This window comes from Thamnophis elegans, chromosome 11 (assembly GCF_009769535.1).
Source record: "Thamnophis elegans isolate rThaEle1 chromosome 11, rThaEle1.pri, whole genome shotgun sequence".
Lineage (NCBI taxonomy): Eukaryota > Metazoa > Chordata > Lepidosauria > Squamata > Colubridae > Thamnophis > Thamnophis elegans.
The window spans coordinates 69,755,823-69,782,637 of record NC_045551.1 but is presented as its reverse complement, the minus strand read 5'-3'; the positions used below and the strand labels follow the sequence as shown (position 1 = coordinate 69,782,637).

The 26,815-nt window shown below is 45.8% G+C and overlaps 1 protein-coding gene across 1 annotated transcript in view; it reads right to left on the bottom strand.

The window, feature by feature from the left end:
* Window positions 1-12,029: 12,029 nt before the first annotated feature.
* The window catches only part of FGFRL1 (fibroblast growth factor receptor like 1), a 141,506-nt gene continuing 126,720 nt past the window's right edge, over window positions 12,030-26,815 (bottom strand). Inside the window, 5 exon segments of the mRNA XM_032226945.1 lie at window positions 12,030-14,378; window positions 14,381-14,493; window positions 14,496-14,759; window positions 17,273-17,626; window positions 20,919-21,203. Of these exon segments, the coding sequence (XP_032082836.1) occupies window positions 14,349-14,378; window positions 14,381-14,493; window positions 14,496-14,759; window positions 17,273-17,626; window positions 20,919-21,203 (1,046 nt within the window). The 3' untranslated portion in view covers window positions 12,030-14,348.

Below are 26,815 nucleotides of genomic sequence, written 5' to 3'. Positions count from 1 at the left end.
GCTTTTACAGCCCTCTCTCAGCGGTTTACAGGGTCAGCATTTTGCCCCCAACAATCCGGGTCCTCATTTTCCCCACCTCAGAAGGACGGGAGGCTGAGTCAACCTTGAGCTGGTGAGATTCGAACTTCCAAATTGCAGGCAGTCGGCAGGCAGCAGAAGTGGCCTGCAGTACCGCACTCTCACCACTCCGCACCCCGGCTCTTAATCTTTCAGGATTATTTGGTCATCTGCTTACAAATTCATTGGACCTCAGGTTAGGAAAATAGTTGGGATGGGGCCATTAGAGGACACTCATTCGGCCAAGCCAAGGTGGCGCAGTGGTTAGGGTGCAGTACTGCAGGCCACTTCAGCTGACTGTGATCTGCAGTTCAGCGGTTCAAATCTCACCGGCTCAAGGTCGACTCAGCCTTCCATCCTTCCGAGGTGGGTGAAATGAGGACCCAGATTGTGGGGGCAAGTTGCTGACTCAATTTGCTAAAAAAATTGTAAACCACTTAGAGAGGGCCAAAAGCCCTATGAAGCGGTATATAAGTCTAATTAATAAATAAAATAAGCTTCACCCTTAAGGATTTCATCAGGGTAATTTTTTGACCTAGTCTTCCGTGCCTTATTTCCGACAGACATCACGGAGATTAGAAAAACACCATCTTCAAACCATCCATCCGAGAGCCGAAAGGGAAGGTCTATTCAGCCAATGCAGAGAAACACTTTATTCCAATTTTTTAAATTACAACACAATTTAAAAGGGAAGCACTCATTATAGCAGGAGGAGAATCTGCACATTGGTTACGATCTTCTGCAGTGGGCCTAACCTAGCCATGTTGCCCTAGACTTGAGATTAATCCCTCCCTTGCTCTGGGTTTGCAGGAGAACTCCCAAAAGGTTGTGATTGTGGTTTTACCCGGCTTGTGGAAGGCAGGCAGCAGTGGTGGGTTTCAATTTATTTTACTACTGGTTCACTCGCGCGATGCTTCTGCACATGCGCAGAAGCGTCTGGGTGGAGCTTCCCACCGTCGCCACTCCCGTTTCGCCCGAACGGCAGAAACCCACACCTGGTAGACAGACAAGCATTATCAGCAGCAACTTGAGAAGTAATAGAAAAAAGTCATCCATCTTTTCGTAACAATCCTATTTACGAAAAATTCTATTTCTGTATCATTATCCTAAATTATATCCTTATTTAGATACTCTCTATACATTTACCCTTTATGCCAGGGGTGAAATCCAGCAGGTTCTGGAGAACCGGTAGCGGAAATTTTGAGTAGTTCGGAGAACCGGCAAATGCCACCTCTGGCTGGCCCCTCCGAGTGGGGAGGGAATGCAATATCCCCCCCCCTTGCCATGTCCACCAAGCCACGCCCACCAAGTCATACCACACTTACCAAACCACGCCCATAGAACCAATAGTTAAAAAAACCTTGAATTTCACCACTGCTTTATGCCTTAAGTTTTACATTTACTCTCAAGCCAGGAATCCCATCTATTCCAAACGCCGTGGCCCTCGGCTTCTTCCCTCTCCTTCGTTTCCATAGGCAGTCTATCCGTTTCTGCACATTCCTATATTTCTTCTTATAATTGGGTCTGGGGGAGTATCTGTTTGTTTCCAGTTCTGTGCTGGTACGATTCTACTTGCAGTTAATATGGTATTGTAATTTTTTCCTCCATTTTTCCGTCAAAGATTCCCAAGGAAACAATTCCGGCTTCAGATCTCTCATTTGCTCCGTTATCTCTTCCAGCCGCTTCCTTACCTTACGCCGGTATTTCCTAACCTTGGGGCAAGTCCTCCTCCACATTTCGTGAACGATCCCTATTTTTACCCACACCGCCAACACTTCGGTGATCTGTTGGGAACCTCTTAGCCATTCTGGCTGGTGGTAGATGCCACCGATATGGAAATGCTGTTACAAGTGAAATTTGTGTTTTGTCTTTTAAATGTTGGAAAGTTTAATAAATACTTTTTTTTTTTAAAGTGACTCATCATATTAAAGCAGTGTTTCTCAACCTTAGAAACTTGAAGATGTCCGGACTTCAACTCCCAGAATTCCCCAGCCAGCGAATGCTGGCTGGGGAATTCTGGGAGTTGAAGTCCGGACATCTTCAAGTTGCCAAGGTTGAGAAACACTGTATTAAAGGCTGCAAAACACACTAAAACCATCATCCTTTCGCTCTGAAATTGAGCTAATTTCCATTTCAAGGGCCCTTTGATCGAGCAGAAATTTCTTTCAAAGCCCTGTAAATAACGAAAGCGGCTGCATTATAAGCTATACAAGTTTCCACTAATGCTCTGATCCATTCAATGCAGCCACAGATCAGGGTAATTGGACCCCCCAGTTTGAAGTCCGTCTTCTGAGACCCCCAGATCAAAGAAAGCCTGACCTTCCACGTCTGGCCCAAAGTGGGGACTATTTGCATGCATCTACATATTTGCATCAGTTATGCGAGGAATGGGGGAGGGAGGGTGGGGGTGGCAGGAATTCTCTGCGTTCTTTACATTCAATGAAAAACTGACCGAGCTTCAGAAGAGCGTGAGACGCCACTTGGCAAACGTCAGAAGAAAACTTTTGGGTCTCCTCCGGTGGAGTTGCACGTAGGATTCCACAAATCTGAGATAATTTAGTGAGGGAGCAATATCTCCCATTGGGTTGAACAGGGCAATTGGCATGAGTGTTTTTTTTTAAATCTATGGGTAGGAGATGGTGATTGGGGGATCTTTATCAACAGTAGCCTAGATTCTGAATATTTTAACAGGTAAACAGAGTTGGAGGCCTGTAGGTCATCTAGTCCAACCCCTGCTCAAGCAGGACATCCCTACACCATTTCTGCCCACTCCAGTCTCTTCTTGAAAGCCTCCAGTGATGAAGCTCCCACAATTCCGAAGGCGACTTCTGTTCAGTGGGTTGATTGTTTTCACTGTCAGAAAGTTCCTCCTTATTTCTAGGTTGAATCTCTCCTTGGTCAGTTTCCATCCATTCTTCCTTCTCTGGCCTCAGGTGCTTTGGGAAATAGCTTGACCCCCTAACTCCTCTCTGTGGAAGCCCCTCAAATATTGGAAGGGAAGGAAGGAGGGAAGGAAGGGGAGTAGGAGAGAAGAAACGAGGGAAGGAAAGAGGGAGGGGGGAAGAAGAAGTAGGACCGTTGTAAGATAAGATGGATCTATGGGATGTTAAGAAAGCAATCTTCAAGTATATTGTCAACTGTAGGGAAAAATTGTTATAAATACATATTATTAAAACAGTTATGAGATCATATAATTGTGAATGTATATATGAAATTGATAAAATAAAATAAAAATATTGGAAGGCTTCTATCCTGTCTGCCCTGGTCCTTCTCTTCCCTAGACTAGCCATGCCCAGTTCCTGCAACCGTTCTTTGTATGTTTTAGCTTCCAGTCTCTTAATCATCCTGGTTGCTCTTCTCTGCACTCTTTCTAGAGTCTCAAACACCTTTTTTTTATAGTGTGGGGACCAAAACTGGATGCAGTACTCTAGGTGTGGCCTTACTAAGGCTTTATAGAGTAGTATTACTACCTCCCTTGATCTTGATTGCATATTAATATATACTGGCAATGCAGGTTAGGATTGTATTGGCTTTTTTGGCTGCTGTTGCACACTGCTGGCTTATATTTAGCTTGCTGTCCAGTGAGACTCCAAGATCCCCCCCACAGTCACTGCTATTCAGCAATATCTTAGTTGCAACATCTTCAAGTGGAGTTCCAGTCACAGAAACCCCACGCTGCTTCCACTTCTTAAGACGCTCCAATTCCATTGAGTTCAGAGTTGGAGGACTTCAAGAAGAGGAGAAAAATGTATACAAAACAACGAATTGTGCCTACAAAGTGCAAACAGGAGGACATCACACATAATTCCATATCCCCCCCCCTTGAGAGTGGAACAAATGCTCTCACATTCATAAACATCTTGCAATAAATGGCGACAATTAATTTTAAGCCACCCGGGGTTTTTCAAAACTTGCTAATGGGTGTCAGCTGCGGCTTGCTTCGCACAATGCCGGATCCCTTCTCCGGCTTTCGATGCTATTTGTGACATCTTCAGAAAGGGAATCCTTTTGTCAGTTTCAATAATGATGATTGATTGAGGAGGTGGACTCTTAAGTGACCACAGATAGATTTTTTTCCCCTTTGTTCGCTTTGAATCAAGCCCTCCCACAGCTACTTTGCAAATGCTGCAGGAAAAAAGAAAGGCAAAAGGGAAGGGAGGGCGGAGGAGGGAGGGAGGAAAGAAGAAAGAAGAAAGAAAGAAAGAAAAGAGAAAGAAAGAAAGAAAAGGAGGGAGGGAGAAATAAATAAATAAAAAGGAGGGGAGAGAGAGAGAGAGAAAGAAAGAAAGAAAGAAAGAAAGAAATAGAAAGAAAGGAAGAGAGAAATAAATAAATAAATAAATAAAAAAGGAGGAGGGAGAGAGAGAAAGAAGAAGGAAGAAAGGAAGGAAGGAAGAGAGAAAAATAAAAAGGAGGGGGAGAGAGAAAGAAGAAAAGGAGGGAGGGGATCAATAAAAGAAATATTTGCAGCTGGGGTTCAAATGAGGGATTTGGTGGCCTCTAAGCTTGCTTGTTTTCTGCAGATTTCATGACCCAAACTAGGGAACCACATCAACTCTCTTCTAGCACTGATGATGTTACCTAGTTGGGTAATGAAATGTCTGCAAGAAAACAATCAAACTGAGTAAGCACCAAGGATCCATCAGAAAGAAAGAGGAAAGAATAAGAGAGGAGGGAGGGGGGAAAGAAGAAAAGAAAAAGAGAAGAAAGGAAGGAAGGAAGGAAGGAAGGAAGAAGGAAGGAAGGAAGGAGAGACTGAGGGAAGGCCAAACCACTAGTAGTGGTGGTGGGTGGCCTGCCCACCCCCCAGATGCTTCTTTGCAGAAACATTGTGCACACATGAGCGTGCAAGAACTGGTAGTAATATATTTGCATCCCACCACTGGAAGAGGGAAGGAAGGAAAGAAGGAAAGAAGAAGGAAGGGGTAGGTAGGTAAGTAAGTAAGTTGCTTTCACTTTGGGAGATTGTGTGTGTGTGTGGTAAAAGTCATGGCCGTGACTCTTTGCCCTCCCCAAAGCCAGTCCTGCCCAGTGACGTCACTTCCAACTCCTGTCAGAGGAACTGGCTGAACAGGAGCCTTTTCTGGTACTCCCAGTTGATCCTGGAACAGAGACGCTATGGGCCCAATGGGGAAACACCCCCCCCCCCGGTAACCTCTCTGCCATGGGCTGCCCCAGTTCCTTTAAGGCTAATGGTGGTAGTTTGGGTTACCTGCCCTTTGGACCAAGTGATCTGTTGTGATCCCTTCTGCAGTTTCATCACTCACAGTTCCAGGGTGAGAATCCCATGTGACCCCTTGGAGTAAGCCAATAGCAATAGCAATAGCAGTTAGACTTATATACCACTTCATAGGGCTTTCAGCCCTCTAGTGGTTTACAGAGTCAGCATATTGCCCCCACGTCTGGGTCCTCATTTCACCCACCTGGAAGGATGGAAGGCTGAGTCAACCCTGAGGCGAGATTTGAACCGCCGAACTGCAGAACTGCAGTCAGCTGAAGTAGCCTGCAGGCTGCATTTAACCACTGCGCCACTCGGCTCTTCAACAAAGGCACTTTGGGTACGAGGCACTTGGCCTTTGCCCACACAAGTCAACCTTGTTCTAGGAAGCCTTTCTCATTGGAACGGAGCTGAGCTCTGGGTTTGGGACTCTGCCTTGGGATTCATTATTCGCTAGCTGCCTTTCTTATTACAATTCTGCTGCCTTGCAGGGTACTAAATTCATAGGCTCAAGTTGGGCAAATGAGCAAAAAAGCTGCTCAGGTCTGTAGAGATCCTCCATCCTCCAGGTCCTGGTTGTCCCAAGGGGCTTTTTCAAGAGGCAACTGGACTTTTCTTTGAAGAGGTTTCACTTCATCCCAGAAGCTTCTTCAGCTCTGACTGAATGATGGGGAAGGAAGGACTGATACTCCTTGCAGACAGCGGTCATTTGCATCCTTTTAGAGGGTCGTTGAGGCCACTTGGGGTTTATCTGTGTCCTCGGGGTCACCTGAGTGGTGCAAATGGTTCCTGTAGTCTGCAATTTTTCCCCTCTGGAAATTCATTCATTCCTGTTCCCACCTCATTCCAAGGGTCTTCTTCCCAAATTGCATAGCTAAAAGTCTGTTGAGATTCTAGTCCTCCAGGTCACAGTTGTCCCAAAGGTGCTTTTTTCAGGAGGCAACTGGACTTCTTGTTTGAAGAAGACGTTCGCTTCTCATCCAAAAAGCTTCTTCAGCTCTGACAGGATATCCTATCATTCTTCCACTCCCCGCCATCCAGTAGAGCTGAAGAATCTTCTTGGATGAGAAGCGAAACGTCTTCAAAACAAACAGAAACCCCAGAAAGTCCAGTTGTCTCCTGAAAAGAAAGCCCCTTTGGGACTGCTCGAAGCTGTTCGTGTCTCTGTGGAACCAACGAAAACCAAGGCTCCAGTGAACGTTGGCTCTGAAGGCAGACAATGGTCAATGCGTGTCCTCCATTCCTTCCGTTTGGCCAGTCACTGCTTGAAATCTACCCCGCCTTCCATTTCCCAAGGGGCTTGTTTCTCCTTCCTTCCAATTCAGGGCTTGGAAGATAAACAGGCTCAATCTTAGACAGAAGACGTGGACGGTTAGGAAAAAAACCTCCCAACGTGGCAACATTTCCATGTTTTGCCAGTAACACGGACTGGATTAACCGTTCTCCATGCTTCCCAAACGAGAGGCCATCTCCTTATTTGGTTTGAGAAAGTGCAAGGAGTAAAGAAATTGTTTCTGGACTAGAAGTCTCTTCCTTCACTCTCCCCACCGCCAGCCCAGTTTTAAGAGGCTGTGAGTATCTGTTACTTCACAAAGTGAAGCATGGAAGCATAAACCATCAACATAGAATGGAGTTTGCTCAGAAGCGGAAATACACCAATGAGAGGAAGAGTGGGAAGCAGAGGAGAGAAGAAGCGGGAAGAGAGGGATAGGAGAGAGGGTAAGGGGGAAGATGAGGAGGAGAAAGGAGAGTGGAATGAAGAGAGGAGAAGGAGAAAGGAAGGGAAGTAGAGTAGAAAAGGTGATGAGGGAAGAAAGGAGGTAGGAGAGAGGTAGAAAAGAGGTTGTGAGAGCAGAAGATTACTATGTTGAGTATATTGATATGGAAGCATAAATACCATCAACATAGAATGGAGTTTGCTCAGAAGCGGAAATACACCAATGATGAGGAAGAGTGGGAAACAGAGGAGAGAGAAAAGATGGGAAGAGAGGGATAGGAGAGAGGAAGAGTGGGAAACAGAGAAGAAGAAAGATGGGAAGAGAGGGATAGGAGAGAGGGTAAGGGGAAAGATGAGGAGGAGAGGAGTGGAATGAAGAGAGAGGAGAAGGAGAAAGGAAGGGGAAGTAGAGTAGAAGGGATGGAGGGAAGAAAGGAGGTAGGAGAGAGGTAGAAGAAAGAGGTGTGTGGAGAGCAGAAGATCTAATATGTTGAGTATATTTAGATGGAAGCATAAATACCATCAACATAGCAATGGAGTTTGCTCAAAGCGAAATACACCATGAGAGAAGAGTGGGAAACAGAGGAGAAGAAAGATGGAAGAGAGGGATAGGAAGCGGAGAGGGGAAACAGAGAAGAGAAAGAGGGAAGAGAGGGATAGGAGAGAGGGTAAGGGGGAAAGATGAGGAGGATCAGGAGGAGTGAATGAAGAGAGGGAAAGGAGAAGGAAGGGGAAGTAGATAGGAAAGGATGATGGAGGAAGACAGGATGTAGAAGAGTGTACGCAGAGGAGAGAAAGATGGGAAGAGAGGTAGCAGAGGGTAAGGGGGGAAGATGAGGAGGATAAAGGAGGAGTGAATGAAGAGAGAGAAGGAGAAAGGAAGGGGAAGTAGAGTAGGAAAGGATGATGGAGAACAGATGTAGAAGAGTTGGACGCAGAGGAAGAAAAGTGGAATAGAGGATATAGAGGGGAATGAGTATAAGGATAGTGGACTGTGATGAGAGAGAGAGAAAGGAAGGGAAGTAGATTGGGAACGGATGATGGAGGGAAGAAAGGAGGTAGAGATAAGATAAAGAATGTTGGTATTGAGAGCAGAAGATCTAAAATGGGTTTTTTATCTTTCTGGGCGTTGATGACAGAGGACTGATGTAATTACTACTTAATACAATAGGATATTGGCTATGTATAGTATACATGTGATTGTATGTTATGAAAGTGGAAAATAAAAAAAGTATATTCTAAAAAAAAAAAAAGTTACAACCACATCCTTTCTATCTGGATGAGTTTCCAAAATATCTTCCACTTCAGGAGACAAAATGAGTCACCTGATGTATTCTAAAGCGTTAAATTCTTTACTTCGTTTGATCACATACGATCACTTGTGGGATGTAAAACAGTGGTAGGAAATCCATTGTAAAGTTGTAGTAGCCATTGTGAAGTTGTGGCCACCGTTTTGACTTTTTCAACCGCCCTTCCCCTGAGAACTTCCTGATCCCAGTCAGTAATTTAAATGGTTCCCCAATAACGTTTTAATAATGGCATAAACTGCATACGTAACCAATGCATCTTTTTTCTCCGTATTTCCATTCCTTCTGGTTTTCTATTAGGTCTTTAATAAAGGCACGATTCAGTTACTTCGCATTTTCTTTTAATTTTCGATTCTTCAATAAAGCTCCCACCTCAAATACAAGATTGTCAAAACAAACTTAAGAGGCACTCAGACGTAGACACTAAGTTCATTTTTACGATCCAGGCCCTATTAACGAGGAATTTATGACTGAAGTTTGATTTCTCTCTAATGCTACTTTTGTAGCAGTTAGACTTAGCAATAGCAGTTAGACTTATATCCCGCTTCATAGGGCTTCAGCCCTCTCTAAGCAGTTTACAGAGTCGGCATATCGCCCCCAACCAATCTGGGTCCTCATTTTACCCACCTCGGAAGGATGGAAGGCTGAGGGAAGGAGGAAAGAAGGGAGGGAAGGAAGGAAGGAAGGAAGGGCAATAGCACTTTATATACCACTCCATAGTGTTTTTATAGCCCTCTCTAAGCGGTTTACAGAGTCAGCATATCGCCCCCAACAACAATCCGGGTCCTCATTTTACCCCCGGAAGGATGGAAGGCTGAGGGAAGGAGGAAAGAAGGGAGGAGGAGGAGGGAAGGAAGGAAGGAAGGGCAATAGCAGTTAGACTTAATACTGCTTCATAGGGCTTTCAGCCCTCTCTAAGCGGTTTACAGAGTCAGCATATCACCCCCAACCAATCCGGGTCCTACAGCTGAGCTTGTAGCTCAGCTGAAGTTCAAGTTCTTATCTCCATTACAGATGCCACCAACGTTTAGCCCTTTTCTGGGTCTGTAAAAACAGTTTGTGCTGTTAAAAATGATGGCACAACCGCTGTCTTGTTTTGTCACTTCTGGTGAGCAATGGGCCAGACCAATTATACAATTATGCCCCAAAAGGAAGGATAGAATTCTTGGTCAGCTCCGTAGACATGCTTGTCATCTCTGGAGCCAATCTATGCATGAAGAGAAGATCAGTTCTAATCCTGCATTTCAGCTTAATTCAATGAAATGCCTTCCCTGGTCGCTGAGAAATAAGAATGGAGCACCCAACATCTACAAAACCAATGATAAATTCACTTGTTGTTTGCTTAGAATTATGGGCTTTGTCTGAGTGACAATGCAGGCTACCACACCCAAGCAAACTGGAAGGATGACATTTGTTCTCGGAGTAAATTTAGCAATATTTTCTGCCACCCATCAGCTAAATCAGTGGTTCCCAACTTCTGGGAGTTGAAGTCCACAAGTCTTAAAGTTGCCAAGTTTGGGAACCACTGAGCTAAATTATAAGCTCTGAAGAACAGGCCTCCTTGGTGGCCACTGAGATTTTGACTCCTTTTAGGTGACAACCTTCAAAATAGAAATCTCCTTTTATGCAAACCCTGCTGGAATTAAGGTAGTGTGGAATTATTAAAACAGAACAGCCAATCAAAGTGTTCGGAACACTTCTCCTCTTAGAGATGCTCAATTTTGAATAAGAGAAGATACATGAAAATAAAAACTGGCACACCAAAATATTACAGGCTGTGTTCCCACAATATGGTTGACTGATAAATTTAACCATTTTCTTGATTTGAACAATAGTTTGAACCATGGACTAAAAATATTGTGTTAATCAAGATACAACTATTTAACCAGGGGAAACAATAACCAAGCCTATATTTCTTTGGTTGGTCCAGTAAGAGGGCATCCTTGACCAAGCTGCAAAATCTAAATGAGCACAAGATGGCAAGAAAGAGATAAGAAGTTTATGTGCAGGTCCTGCCACCCATGGCCAGTTTAATCTTTGCAGCCCGAAAATTAAGGTATGACACCAAGATTAAGATTAAATTGAGGGGTTATTTATCCATTTGTATAGAGAGGGAAAAGGTTGATAAGGTTATAGAAACATAAATGTATGTTTCTTTCTCTCCTTCCCTTCCTTCCTTCCTCCTTCCTTCCTTCCTCCTTCCTTCCTTCCTTCCTTCCTTCCTTCTCAAAATCTTGCCAAGTTCTCCAACCATCTTTCAATCAAGGTTTCTCCCTTTCAAAGCAGAAAGACTGGATTTTTATTCAACATACTTGGTTAGTGTTGTTATTGGACTAAGGTTTTAATTTAGACCATTCTAAGAGCTAAGAAAAATTTCCATCAATGATTGCCTGTCGATAATTCATAAAAGACCAATTCTAAATCACCGTTAACTCAGGTGATCACTTTGAAAGGCATAAAGACTTGATAAGGCAGCGTGTGAATAAAATTTATTTATTGTTCCATCAACCAATCACACCTTCATCATGGTTCCGTACACGTTAACAAAAATTGCACTAGTTGTTACTTTCATTACTTTTAGTGGATTGCTGTGAACAGCTAACAATGTAATGCTCATTCATCCTTATTTCTCTGATCTTGCTATGAACATCTGGATGCACCTCTGTTCTTCCATGTTTTGGTGCTTTCTAAACCAACACAGTGATTAAGAGAGCAAGAAAAATTGTGCTTTGTCCCATATGAACTTTAAATTGTCAACCCTAACAGCCTAAAAGGTTTTCAGGAGGCATATATGCAAAATACTTTGATCATAACCCCTATCATCCACTGCCTGCTCTTCTGAACTGGAATAAAGTCCTCCAGCGCTAGGATTGTAAAGGACTCTCAGAAAATCGCTTAAAAGCTTACCCCAAAGTGAAATTCCATCTGAGGAAATCATATTTCCCCAGCAATAAAATTCTTCTGAAAAAGGCCAATTGAAGTGCTACTTGGACAAAGGTGAGAATTGGATGGCATTTTTGGCTCCCTGAATATCTATCAGGTAGGAATTCTATAGCACAGCGGCATTTAATCTAATGGATGTTGTAGTCCTCATACGGCATAAAATTTAGGTTTCTCCATCGAAGTAGGAGTAGATTCTGAAAAACATTGTATCTACAGTTATGAACATGAAACATTAAGGACCTTGAAGGGACCTGGGAGGTCTTCTAGACCAGCCCCGTGCTTAAGGTAGGAAACCCTACACAATTTGAGACAAGTGGCTGTCCAGCCTCTTCTTGAAAACCTCCACTGATGAAAGTCTGTAAAGATTATCCGTGATCCAGGTCCTGGTTGTCCCAAAGGTGCTTTTTTCAAGAGGCAACTGGATTTCCTTGTTTTTTCTTCGAAGACGTTTCACTTCTCATCCAAGAAGCTTCTTCAGCTCTTAACGGATGGTGAGGAATGGAAGGATTGCTACTCCTTGCGGACAGCTGGCCATTTGCATCCATTTAGAGGGTCCTTGAAGCACTCGGAGGTTGCTTCCTTCAAAAAGGAGGCAGATGACCAGCTGCCTGCGAGGGATGTAAAACCTTCCATTCCCCACCACCATCCAGTCAAAGCTGAAGGAGCATCTTGGATGAGAAGCGAAACATCTTCCAAGAATAGTCCAGTTGCCTCTTGAAAAAAGCACCTTTGGGACTCCGGGGATGAAAAAGAATGGAAGACAAGGATAGCTTTCTTTCATCTTGACCAAGGTGAATTCCTAGCATTCGTCTTCACTTGACATTCTTCAGTGCGAAACATTGAAGAGCTGAAATCTCACGAGTGAAATCCTTTGGCATCAGTTATTACCTTGGCACTGAAATCTTCATACATATTTGGTTCTGCCGTTTGCCAGCGTAGGGCTATTTCATTTAAAAGTCCCTCTAGTTTCAGGGACGGAGCCCTGCTTATTTGTTGATGACAGTAGAAGACAAACCACGGCTTCTTGGAACAAAACAACCACCACCTCAACTTTTGTTGCACCAAGAAGAAGAAGAGTGCCTGGAAAACGATGAGCAATAGCCTAGAGGCGCCCATTTGTAATTCTGGTGACTTCAGAAGGATAAACCATGCGTTGTGACATGACATTAAGCCCCCCCTTGGTGCACTTGTCTCACAATAATGCCTGCAAATCAGGTGGGTGGGTTTCTACCATCATTGATACCCATTCGCTTCACGCATGCTTCACTTCCGCTCACTGTAAGTTGTTCTGCGGATGCGCGAAGAACATGAAAAACTACTATAAAACATGCCGGCAATGTCAGCAGAGACCGGGAAACCAGTTCAGGGCGTGGCCAGCCTGGGCCGCTGCCGGTTCTGTGGCCCAGGCCAAATTACCACTATCGGTTCGCCTAAACTGGTACGAACCGGTAGAAACCCACCTCCACTGCAAATATAAAAAGGGCAGAGCTGGCATTCAAATCGGTGGTGGGTTCCGGGTGGTACGGCCCAGTACGGGTATACTGGTGGCAGCTGGGAGCAGCGAACCACCGTACTGGAATGGTGTTTTCGTTGGGCCCACCCGCTGCCCACGCTCCTTACTTCTTTTTGAGGGAAAGGGGCCACGCGAGCACAACGTATGGTTCCTGCGCGACCTTGCCAAGCAGCTGTGGCATCGCAGGGGGGTGGTGTGTGCATGCGTGTGCAGCGCGCATGCCCGAGGTGGATGCCCGGCCACGCCGCAACATACTGGTTGCAAGGGGATCCGGAACCCCACCACTGATCCAAATGTCACCCGATGGTTTACCCCTTGAAGGATGCCAACATCATCGGCTGCAAACAGAAGACGTTAAAGATGCTATTAAAATTATTTTCCTCGTATTTTAGAGCCCACCGTTCACAGAAATCTGGGGTAAAATAAACCACGGTCGAAAGACAGGGATAAAAATGCTTACTTTGGAAGAAATATACATTTTAGAAAATAAATTAAATATACACGATTTCCGCTTAAACTCTATATAGATTTTTTTTAAAGTTTATGTTCTTTTTTTTTGTCCTTCTTTTTAAAAAAAAAACTGAATCTGCCTTGACTCCATTTTAATACGGTCACATTTTGCCTGTTTCTCCCCTCGGAATGAAGTGAAATATGCATGAATTAGCAAGATGGATCTTCTTCCCCTCATCTCTCTCTCTCTCTCGACCTGCAAAGTCGTATTACAGAAATGGTTTGTTCCTGAGAAACAGAAGAAATTCCCGTTCGTTTAGAGACACTTCAGCTAATGTGTGAAGAGGGCTTTCTGCTGTAGTCCATGAAATCGGCCGAGGAGGGTTTACACCTCAGGGAAGTGAAAATATTAGGCTGGTGTGGGGGACACAGATGGTGGCCTTCATTGACATGGGGGCCTCAAGCAGGAGACCGACACCCATCCCCATTGAAGGGCTCCGTCTTGGTTTTTACCAACACCCCCATATCTCTGAAGGCCACCGGACCCTAAATTCTAAAAAAAAAGTCAGCAGTTCCAGTTCATCATTTATCAATTCAGCTTGATCATAATTAAATATTAAATATAAAAATGAGTTTTGGGAGGGTGGGGTGTGGGGGTGGGGCACGGGAAGGTTCCATGGTTTTTTCAGGAAGCTTTCTAGAGATTGAGGAGTTTGGCTATTGTTAATTATAAGGCAGCCTTTCTTGGCTTCACAACTTTGAAGCGCGCACACACACACAAACACACAACACACAGAGCCCCCACACGCTATCCATCCATCCATCGTCTTGGTAAGGCCCACTCAAATGCTTCCCTTTGGGATGTTGGCACTTTGGCGTTGTGCTGCTTGCTTGAAGGAGAATGGGGTTGGGTTGAATCATCTTCTGTCCTTGTAGGAATCTGAAGCAACTTTTCTCCAAGATAAAGGGGCTCCTAAAAGGAAAGGCCTTTGCCATTTGGGAATTCCTTCATTGCTCCTGGTCACAGTAACAACACACCCTTGAACAAGACACCGTGTTCTGTTGTGTTATTTTGCCCACACCCCGGCCATTTCCACTGATCCAAAGCGAATCCGACTTCCGTGTCGCAACGTTATCAATCTTTTAACACGGATAATGGATGTGCTGGTTGCTGGTTTACCTTGCCCTTCCACGTGGGAGCGTGGGGTGTGAGTGTGGATGTCGTATAATCTTTGGGTACATTTTGGAAGCCGCGCTGGAGCCAGGACGGGCCCTTGGGTCCGCAAGGTTGCTGCTGAGCTACATATTCCTCATAGTTTATGGAGGACAAGCAGTCTTTATCCGAGACCTGGGCGGTGCAAACCCGGTCTCGGGGCTGTGTCCTGTGTCCTGGAGTTGCAGGTGGAGGAGAACATGGCTTCTTCTTGGTTTTTGGCAAAGCCAGAGGACATCGTCCCAAGATGAAGACAGCCCCAGCTGGGATCCCGATGATGACGGGCCACGGTAGATTGCTGGCAGAAGAAGGAGCCATCGGTTGACTCGGGGACTTGGGGTCCTGCGTGACAGAAAGAACCAAAAAAAAAGAGAGAGAGAAGAGGAATTAGAAGCAGGCCAGGAAATGTCAGAATAGTCAGCTGGGTTTGGTCTCCACTTCTCTGAATTACTGTATTTTTCAGAGTATAAGACGCTCCGAAGTATAGACGCACCTAGCTTTTGGGGAGGAAAACAAGGGGGGAAAAATCTGCTTCTGCCTCCCAGCAATTTGCCTCCTTCCCTTCAGCAATCAGAGCCCAGAGATACAGAGATGTCCCCATTATATTCTGCCCCCCCATGTATGGAGAGAACTGTCTTTACATCTATAAACGGTCATCAGAGGTGGAGAGACAGATCTTATTCCATTTGTTTCAAAGCCTTTGCCAACAATTGATCCAACTGTCAGGCCTGCAGCCATCTTTTCTTTGGGGGTCTTTGGCCTGAAACACTTTCTATTCTTCTGCTATGCATTTCCTATGGTGGGGAAATGGGAAAGGGGTTTTTGTATGGAGTTAGATGCTATGTAGCCATAACAACATTCTTTCTAGAAAGCCAAGGTCATTATCCTTTGTTCTCTGCACCTGACGGAATTGGATGTGTGGAAGCTGCTAGCATGGCAGTGGAGATTGGACCATGGGATGGACTTGTGTGGGGGGCAAGATTTGAACATTCAACTGGGTGGGGAAAACGGGAACTTTCAGATTCCGATTTTCCCAGATGTGCCAACATGGTTCTCTTAATAAATTGGAACTTTGAGCAATACTTTGCCTCGGACTCTGTTTACTTTTGGAGGCTATTTGGAATGCTGACACCAACCATCTGGATCACTCCTGCACTGATGCACTGTATACAGTCACTTAAAGCAGGGGTCTCCAACCATGCCAACTTTAAGCCTTGCAGATTTCTGGGAGTTGACGTCCACCAGGCTTAAAGTTGCCAAGGTTGGAGACCTCTGACTTAAAGCATGAAGTTGATTAGTTCAATTCCTAGTATTCTGGTTGGAACTCCCCAGAATAATGCCTGGCTGCCACTCTGAGGAGTCCCAGTAAGGCTTAAACTGGTCATCTGTGACCCCTGGTGGTCATCATGGCTGATAATATAGTCCAGGGTTGAAATGAGCTCAGAGAGCACCAAGGACTCCATTGCTAGAACCTTCTCAATGTCTTATTTTGGTCTGGGTAGAACAGTGTTTCTCAACCTTGGCAACTTGAAGATGTGGACTTCACTCCCGAATCCCCAGCCAGCGAATGCTGGGAGTTGAGTCCAGACATCTTCAAGTTGCCAAGGTTGAGAAACACTGGGGTAGAAGGTTGTGGGTAGACAACAACGTTAATCGACACCCCAAAAGAATGCATTTTCCAGGTTTTGAATAAAAGCAATGCTTTTGTTTTTATTGGCTTGCGGGACACATCTTAGAATTAGATCTGCTAGATAAAAATGTTCATCTTTGGAACGAATAAAATGGATTGACGCGCAAGACAATTAAGGACAATCCGGCAAATTTCAACTTGAAATAAATCATAAAAAGTGTGTCTTTCAAATACAAGCAGGGCCTTCCTTTTCAGACAGTGATTTCATGAGAGCCGAGGTGGCGCAGTGGGTAGAGTGCAGTACTGCAGGCCACTTCAGCTGACTGCTATCTGCAGTTCGGCGGTTCTAATCTCACCGGCTCAGGGTTGACTCAGCCTTCCATCCTTCCGAGGTGGGTAAAATGAGGACCCAGACCGTGGGGGCGATATGCTGACTCTGTAAACCGCTTAGAGGGCTGAAAGCCCTATGAACCGTATTAAGTCTAATTGCTTTTGCTATTGCTATTTGAACCTTGGTTATAAAAATTTGCATGCAAAACAGTTAACGTGTCCACCCATCCAGTAGATACCGAGACGGGCCAGATTTAGCTTGATTCTGCTCGTCTCCAACGATGATGAGCTTCCAATTCCTGTTCTACGGGAGACGAATAATATTTCCCCTTTCCCAGTCCAAGGTTTGGCGAGAAGCATTTTCCAGGATAATTGTGGCCGGCTGAAAATTTAGGTGCCTTTAGCCGTCCTCAAGGGTGGAAATGTTAGCCAATGTTGACTTGAGTGAAGTTGATTTGGATACGGGCGATTCTGCACTGCGAGCTCAAAACTCAGCCGCAAAGGCAACGCCCCGGAGCTTAAGAAAGCAAACTTAACAAATAACCACATCAGGGTGTCAAACTCGAGGCTTGCGGGCCAGATCTGGCCTACGATGTGGTTGGATCCAGCCCGTGTGGCCATCCTGGACACAGTAAGGAGCTGGCCTGCGTTGCTTCAGCCAGGCCCCCCAATCCTGGCATTCATAGGTTCGCACATGAACAGTCCCCGCCCATGCATGCACGCAGGAGGCAACCAGAATGGTGGGGGCAGTGCCTGTATACTCAGTGACTCCTGTGCGCCTATGCACCTCCCCTCCCTAATGGCCCACTACAATGCTGATCCGGCCCACAAATAAATCGAGTTTGACACCCCAAAGAAAGACCCAATGGCCAATCGATCGAAGAAACATCTCACCTGGTAAGACGGTAAGAAATGCACTCCGGAAGCTGTAGCCCATGGTGTTTGCCCCTAGGCAGATGTACATCCAGCATCTTCTTCCTTGGCACGTGCAATCATGAGTTTGTTCAGGTAGGAGCCATCTGGGCGAGACCAAACGTCCCCGGTGGGCAGCACCACAAACTTCTGCCCACCGACATCGATGGTGGAATTGTATCTGCTCTCCGTGCCGTACTCGACCCTCTTCAGCCACTGGATGACCGGTTTCACACGTCCTCCTCACCTTGCACTGGAAGGAGGTGGTTCCTCCATAGTCCACGGTCGTGTTCACAGGGTGCGTCCCGGTGAGAATGGGTTTGGATCGTGTCCTTTCTAGAAATGGATACAAATTTTAATTTGATTTAAGAGCTGCCAGCAAACCAGGGGTCAGCAACCTTAAACACTCAAGAGCCACAATGGTCCTAACCGGAAGCCCCCTGTTCAACTCTGCAGCCAACTGGAAGTTCAGTTACCCCACCATAGAGTCTCCTCCTAGTGTGCCATCCTTTTTCCTCTGCTGACCGGAAGTCCGGTTTCCCCACCATAGAGTCTCCTGCTAGCACGGCATCCTTTTTCCTCTACCTGTCCTAACCGAAAGCCCTATCAATTGTCTCACCACAATGTAAAACTATGTAGAAAGAGTGCAAAGAAGAGCAACAAAGATGATTAGAGGACTGGAGGCTTAAACATACGAAGAACAGTTGCAGGAACTGGTAGGTCTAGTTAAATGAAAAGAAGGACCAGGGGAACATGATAGCAGTCTTCCAATATCTCAGGGGCTGCCCCAAGGAAGAGGGAGTCAAGCTATTCTCCAAGGCACCTGAGGGTAGAACAGGAAGCAACGGGTGGAAACTAATCCAGAAGAGAAGCAACTTAGAACTGAGGAGGAATTTCCTGACAGTGAGAACAATTTGCCTCCAGAAGTTGTGAATTCTCCAACACTGGAGGTTTTTGAAGAAGTTGGATAGCCATTTGCCTGAAACAGTATAGGTTTTCCTGCCTAGACAGGGGGTTGGACTAGAAGACCTCCAAGGTCCCTCCCAACTCTGCTGTTGTATTGTATTCTATTGTATTCTATTCTACACACACACACACACAGACCCACTTATGGTCAAAAGGAGATTGTGTTTGTAGCAGTTTGCAGCTGTCCTGTTGTGAGCTTAACAAATGAAGATTTTAAGAATGTTGGATAGCCATTTGTCTGAAATGGTGTAAGGTTTCCTGCCTAAGCAAGGGGCTGGACTAGAAGACCACCAAGGTCCCTTCTAACTCCGTCATTCTATATTTCCATTATAAATATGTAATAAATATATCGTATATATAAATAATAATAAAAACCAGAAGAGATCTACTAAGAAGGATTTCAGGGCCATTGCAGTAAAGAAGACAGATCATAAGATGTAGCTTGTCAACTACACCAAAATGAATATGGAAATGGTGACAATCAACTGACAGTCCTTCGGGATTGGGTGGCCTATAAATTCAATAAATATAATATAATAATAACTACAGGAAAGACCAGATCTCAACTGGCAGGTGAACCAGGCGAAGATTCCCAGCAGCTCAGGCAAACAGCCAGCAGATCAGGTGATAAATCTCTTCTGTATCCCTTTGGACACATGGAGGGTAATCAGCCTTCAAATCTCCTTAATAGCAAAAATCTGGCAAATTTATGCTGCCTTTCTGTCGAGTTTGAACCAGAAGATGCTCTCCTTCTGGATCTGGAAGGGAACGGAAGATAAATGGGAAGACCAGAGCTGTGACAGATGCCCGCCTGGTTTTGATGAAGGGGAAAATGCTACATGCTACATCCTACACGGAGCTGCGATTTGATTCATTTCCTTGTTTCCTGCTCCCGGTTTTAATGTAAACACATGTTTTCACTGCTCCGCACAGCTGCGTCTTTATCAGTCCCAGATGTGGGACGGTCTTGTATCATCCACTCGCAACGGGGATGCTCACATGTGCTTTTCATTCACATTTTTTAATGTAGCTGAAAACGTCGATGGGCTGCTTCACGTCATCTGATTGGAGAGGTCGGCCTTTGAGTAGGAAGTACGGGCAGCCTTGGACTTACCAACATCTGTTTAGGGACTGTTCTAAGTTACAACGGGGATGAAAAAAGTGATTCATTTCTTCATTACGCACACTTACGACCGTCGAAGCATCCCCGGGCCAAAACAACGGATTCCCACAACACTGTGAAACTGCCTAGTAGGCTGTATTACTATTACCCTTCTCCTCTTTCTTATAACTATTTCTTCATCTTCTTAGGAACATAATTTCGTAGCTTGTGTCTTACCGCTTTATACTAATTGTTTTTTATTTAGTATCCTAGTGATATATGTTCATTGCTTACTTAGTAGCATATGACTATCTCTAAGTGTTGTATCTAATGGTTTATGATGAATGTATTTTATGATGATTATGATCATGATTTATCACTTGTCGATAAAATTATTTATTTATTTATTTATTTATTTATTTATTTATTTATTTATTTATTTATTTATTTAATTGATTTATAGGCCACCCAATCCTGGAGGACTGCGGGCGGCTTACATCGAAGAAGAAAGAATAATGGGCTTTTGAGTTGAGTCAGCAGGGACGGAACAAGGAATCGCTGTGATGTAGCGAGTCCTTCCTCCCCGGTAATGGCCAGACCTACAGCTCCAGTCATATCTGCCCCTCCCGGTCGTAACCGGTATGCCCTGACCCTCCCCCGTTCCCGTAGACCCCTCCCCCCTCCCATGGCCCTCATTCTTCCCGACAGGCCGCGCACATCATTCATCTCAGGACGGGGGGGATGAATCTGGGCCCCCATCCACTTCTGCGTCTGCACTCATCTCCGCCCCCTGCCTTTTATCCCCAGAGCTCGGGTGGGGCTTGCTAGCAGCGGTGTCTCTTCCGTCCCAAGGACCGGCCCATAGATTTCCTACTCTCTCCTCTCCTCTGCCACATCTATTCATCTCTGCCCCTGCCTTTTATCTCCAGAGCTTGGATGGGGCTTCACTAGCAGCAGTGGCTCTTCCGTCCCAAGGACCGGCCCATAGATTTCCACTGCTCTCCTCTCCTCTGCCACATCTATTCATCTCCGCCCCCTGCCTTTTATCTCCAGAGCTAGGGAGGGGCTTCGCTAGCAGTGGTGGCTCTTCCGTCCCAAGGACCGGCTCACAGATTTCCACTGCTCTCCTCTCCTCTGCCACATCTATTCATCTCCGCCCCCTGCCTTTTATCCCCAGAGCTAGGATGGGGCTTTGCTAGCAGCGGTGGATCTTCCGTCCCAAGGACCGGCCCATAGATTTCCACTGCTCTCCTCTCCTCTGCCTTCTGCACATCTGTGCATCAGGCACTGGATTCAGCTGTTCCTCATCAGCCACCTCCAGACCTGGGGCTCTTGGCTCTCCATCTGAGGGATGACGGACGGCTCAGGCTCCACCTTTCTCTCCCTCTCCCCCCCCTCTCTCTCTGCCAACTCCACTCCCTCTGCCCCCTCAGAGCTCTCGGGTTGCCACGATGCTGACCCTGACTCCCCCCCTCCCTCCTCCTCCGATTCGGGTTCTGGAGGGGCTGGCAGCCAACAGGTCACAAGACTTGTCATGCCCAACTGTCAGTCATCACTTACGGATCACTTCCACTTTGTAGGTGGCATTGATTTCACCCATCCTGTTGAAAACGCGGCAGGTGAATTTCCCACTGTCCTCCGGCTTCAGGTTCTTCAAATTAAGTGTCCACCTCTTCCTCTTGTTCTCGCCCATCTCCTGCGATGTGAGGGGCTTGTTGTCCTTTAGCCAGCTGATGTCCGGCCGGGGATTTCCACTGGCCACACATTTCAGTCGAATCGAACTCCCCACCGGACGGGCGATCACCCGTTGCCTCATCTTCGCAGGCTGGGTGAATCTGGGTCGAGCTATAAAGATAATAATGACAGAATTATTATTAGAGAATAGAGAGGAGCAAGTGCGTAGGAGGTTGGGCTAGAGGACCTCCAAGGTCCCTTCCAGCTCTGCTATGCTATCAGAAGAGGAATCATTGAGGGAAAATGTCATTAATCTGATAGCAAAGAATAATACGAAGCCTTCGTCTAGAACAGTGTTTCTCAACCTTGGCAACTTGAAGATGTCTGGACTTCAACTCCCAGAATTCGCTGGCTGGGGAATTCTGGGAGTTGAAGTCCGGACATCTTCAAGTTGCCACGGTTGAGAAACACTGGTCTAGAATATAGGATTGTGTTTTAGAAGGCAAAACTCAGGCCTTTCCAATACAGCAGATATAAATCACAAAACACAACCAACCACGCACAAACATTTTTCTCAACAACTGTTTGACAGAAACAACAGATTACACTAAGGCTTTGTCTCTTCTGCTATGAAGTTTGTTGCTGTTTACAGAAGATTTTCAGAAGATTCCAGCCTGATACGTATGAAATTTGGCAAGATTTTTATCTTTGTGGAAAGGCACTTACATCTATCATGTATTTCTCTCTAAAGAGCGGCGGGGAAAGCAAATGAAATTTAGTAGATCCTAAATGTTCTTTTTCAAGAGGATCAGATCCAGTGGATGGAAACTAACCAGGAGAGGCGCAACCTAGAACTAAGGAGACATTTCTCGACACCGAGAACAATTAATCAGTGGAACGACTTGCCTCTAGGAGTTGTGAATGCCCCCAACGCTGAGTGTTTTTAAGAAGAGGTTGGATAACCAGAAGTGGTGAAGGCTTTCCTGCCTAGGCAGGGGGTTGGACTGGAAGACCTCCGAGGTCCCTTCCAACTCTGTTATTCTATTATGATCTTTTTATCCTGGAGGCAAAGAATAACTTCTCTTCAACGCAGAAGACCAAAGATTAAACCTAGGTTGGTTTAACCTTCTTCTTCTGCTACTTTCAACTGCTCAGCATCTTTCGGAGCGGCTGTTTCAGTTAGCAATAGCAGTAGCAGTTAGACTTATATACCACTTCGTAGGGCTTTCAGCCCTCTCTAAGCGGTTTACCGAGTCAGCATATTGCCCCCAACAACAATCTGGGTCCTCATTTTACCCACCTCGGAAGGATGGAAGGCTGAGTCAACCCTGAGCCGGTGAGATTTGAACAGCCGAACTGCAGAACTGCAGTCAGCTGAAGTAGCCTGCAGTGCTGCATTTAACCACTGCGCCACCTCAGCTCTATCACGTAACGGCACGCCGACCTCCCTAGTCTTCCAGCAAACGCTCTGATCTCTGATCCTGTTCAGGTTCCTTGTCTGGTTGTTACAGGGTTAAGATGGCTTAGATTCCCTCGAAGGAAACAAAGGGACTCCATTTGCGTTGGGCTTGATTAAACCTATCGTCATCTTTCAGCGCGGCAGGCTAACGTTATCTGACTGTGGCACTTGTAGAATCTATTTTCCCCCAAGTGGCACCAGGATTGTGATGATGGAGGATTATTTTAGATTGTGAGGTTGGGACGGGTGCCCTGAGGAAAGACGGTTTGATAGGCTGGAGTTTCAGGTGTCAACTACAGGCCGATGATCTTTTCAACAGGCTGGAGAGACACAGCTTCATCTCAGCACCATCGGCTGACAGCTGTGATGGCCCAGATAAGAGAAATTCAGAAGAGACTGGACAGCCACTTGTCTCAAATTAGATGGGGTCTCCTGCCTGAGCAGGGGGCTGGACTAGAAGACCTCCAAGGTCCCTTCCAACTCTGCTATTCTGTTATAAATGAAACTTGTAACTTATTTGAGGGACTTAATAGCTTGAGGGGGTCAAGCTAAAGTTAAAAGACGAAAGTTAAATTCAATGTTCAGTTTATAACACATTAAACATTAAGCCTTTTTAAAAATGTAGCAGGCATTAACTGCAGTTGGTATTTAATCTTTTCAATGGAAATTTGTTAAAAAATTTCAACAATGAATATTATTTAAGCTGATAATATTTATATCATGATGTATAGTATATTAGATGAAAAGAGAGCCGAGGTGGCGCAGTGGTTAAAGGCAGCACTGCAGGCCACTTCAGCTGACTGTTATCTGCAGTTCGGCGGTTCAAATCTCACCGGCTCAGGGTTGACTCAGCCTTCCATCCTTCCGAGGTGGGTAAAATGAGGACCCAGACTGTGGGGCGATATGCTGACTCTGTAACCGCTTAGAGAGGGCTGAAAGCCCTAGGAAGCGGTATATAAGTCTAACTGCTATTGCTATTGCTTTGCTGTTTATCATGATTTTTCACCCAGAAAAGCTGGCTCTTTTAAATAAGCAAAATTTGGTGAAGGCGAAGGGGAAAAAAAGTGTGGAACAATAGCACAGTGTAGGAAAAAGAGCGGAGAACTTGAGGGTGGCGTCAAAAGGGGAATCAGCTTAGAATCTCTAGGTAGTCACAAATGGACTCAACCCAACCTCCCTTGAATTCCATCGTTCCTGATCTAAGCAGCTGAAGAAAATGCCTGTGCATTGACTTTTCAGCAATCAATCAATTTGATTAGACCTTGAATCTGGATCTGATCCTTCACGCCTGGCACACCGGCTGCTTCTCGATGACTTTAGTGTTTCTGTTTTCAGGTACATAGAACTGGATTTAGTGACAGAAAAGTTTGTCAGTTCTGACTCCGCGCCCATTACTTCAACGGGCTTTGCCACCCCTTCCCTCTACAATCACCTGCACCAGAGGTGGGTTCCTGAACCGCATGTGCTCTGCTTCCCTCGTGCGCACGCCGGCTGCGCATTCCTTGCGCATTTGACTAAAAATTACTCTGCGCATAAACAGAACCATGCCAGCAACAGCACAAGACACCGGAAAAATATAAGAGCCGAGGTGGCGCAGTGGTTAGAGTGCTGTACTGCAGGCCGTTTCAGCTGACTGTTATCTGCAGTTCGGCGGTTCTAATCTCACCGGCTCAAGGTTGACTCAGCCTTCCATCCTTCCGAGGTGGGTGAAATGAGGACCCGGATTGTTGTTGGGGGCAATATGCTGACTCTGTAAACCGCTTAGAGAGGGCTGAAAGCCCTATGAAGCGGTATATAAGCCTAACTGCTATAAGCTATTCTCCAAAGGACCTGAAGATGAGACAAGAAGCAATGGATGGAAACGAATTAAGGAGAGAAGCATCCTGTTAGGAGAAACTTCCCTCACAGTGAGGACAATGAACCAGTGGAACAGCTTGCCACCTGAAGTTGTAGGTGCTTCACCACTGGAGGCTTTTAAAGGAAGAATGGACAGCCATCTGTCTGGAATGGTATAAAATGTCCTGCTTGAGCAGGGGGTTGGACTAGAAGACCTCCAAGGTCCCTTCCAACTCTGTTATTCTGTTATAAATGAAACTTATTTGAGGGACCTATAGCTTCTTTGCCACAAAGAGGAGGGGGTCCACCTGTTCTCCAGAGCCCCTGAAGGCAGGACGAGAAGCTACAGATGGAAACTGATCAAGGAGAGAAGCAACTAAACATCCTGACAGGAGGACAATTAACCAGTGGAACCGCTTGCCACCAGAAGATGTGAGTAATCCAATCCCTGGAGGTTTTTAAGAAGAGATTGGAGAACCATTTGTCTGAAATTATATCGAGTTTCCTATTTGAGCAGGGGCTCGGACTAAAGAGCCGAGGTGGCGCAGTGATTAGGGTGCAGTACTGCAGGCCACTTCAGCTGACTGTTATCTGCAGTTCAGCGGTTCAAATCTCACCGGCTCAAGGTTGACTCAGCCTTCCATCCTTCCGAGGTGGGTGAAATGAGGACCCAGACTGTGGGGGCAATATGCTGACTCTGTAAACCGCTTAGAGAGGGCTGAAAGCCCTATGAAGCGGTATATAAGTCTACTGCTATTGCTATTGCTATAAGTCCTCCAAGGTCCCTTCTAGCTCTATTCTGATCCATTGACCCATGCCCCTTTTGCTGGGTGGGTCAGTATCAAGGCAGAGGTTTTCACACTTGGTTTTCACACACACATACACACATACAAACACACACGGCCAACTTCATACTTCAGATGCATTCAAGGGGGAGCCCAATTCCACGTCTCCTTCTGCGCTCCCCCAAAAAATGCTTTGAACCCCAGAAGAACAAATGCCTCATCCCTCCAGCCAATCTCCACCTTCTGGGTCTCAGCCACATCAAAGATCGGATTTCAATCTCTTCTTCTTGCTCCGAAGCTTCCATGGGTGACCTAATGAAGGACCGAGCGGACAGCTGGAGTGACACGCGTGACTTTCCCCCACCCCTAACTCTTTTGGGAAAGACGGGCCTGCAAATCATCCTGAAAGGGGAGGCAGCAGAAACCCTGCACTCCAAGAGGGTCAGTCGTAAGCATCCTTTCTGCTGCTAAGTGAGACGGGGGTTCAATTAATTTTGCTCCATTTTATGACCTTTCTCGCCGCAGTTGTTAAGTGAATCGCTTCCGTTGTTTGGTTACGTGGCTCTGGCTTCCGCGTTGATTTTGATTGTTGGGAGGTCACAAAAATAGCAGTGAAAATGCAACCCACACATTAAATAAATTGGCCGATTAAATCTTATTAGAATATTACAATTTAAGACTGATGATGGAGCCAGGGGAATTCAGAGGTCCTTGGTGGCTCTGGAACTTGGTTGCTTTCTTACGGATGTTTCATTACCCAACTAGGTAACATCATCAGTGCTAGAAGGCAGAATGGGGCTGATTCTCCTTTAATAGACTGACCAAACAAACCAGTAGTACAGTGGTTCCCAAACTTGGCAACTTTAAGACTTGTGGACTTCAACTTCCAGAATTCTCCAGCCAGCAGAGCTGGCTGGAGAATTCTGAGAGTTGAAGTCCACAAGTCTTAAAGTTGCCAAGTTTGGGAACCACTGCACTAGTATATAAAAGAAGCAAACCCCCTTCCTTCTAGCACTGATGATGTTGCCTAGTTGGGTAAATAAATGTCTGCAAAAAAAAACTCCCACCAAACTCCAGGCAGCTCCAAGATTCCTCCGAGAGTTCAACCCGAAGTTACAAATATTCTCCATCAAAATCACACAGTGTGTTAGTAGCCCTTTATAACGCCTTGGTAAAACCAGACCTGGGTAAAATGAGGACTCGGATTGTTGGGGGCAAGAGGTTGATTCTGTTAACTGCTTAGAGAGGCTGTGAAGCACCGTGAAGCGGTATATCAGCCTAGGTGCGATGGCTACCCAGGCCACGGTTCTCCCCAAGATGCTTTTTCAAGAAGCAACTGGACTTTCTGGTTTTTCTTTAAAGTAAAGTTTCACTTCTTCAGCTCTGGGTGGATGGAGGGGAATGGGAGTCTCCAAAGGGAAACCAAGAAAGTCCAGTGGCCTCTTGAAAAGCACCTCTGGGAGTCCCCTCTGAGTTTCCGTTTGAGCCGAGGTGGCGCAGTGGTTAGGGTGCAGTACTGCAGCCACTTCAGCTGACTGCTATCTGCAGCTCGGCGGTTCAAATCTCACCGGCTCAGGGTCTCAGGGTTGACTCAGCCTTCCATCCTTCCGAGGTGGGTGAAATGAGACCCGGATTGTTTGGGGGCGATATGCTGACTCTGTAAACCGCTTAGAGAAGGCTATAAAAACACTATGGAGTGGTAT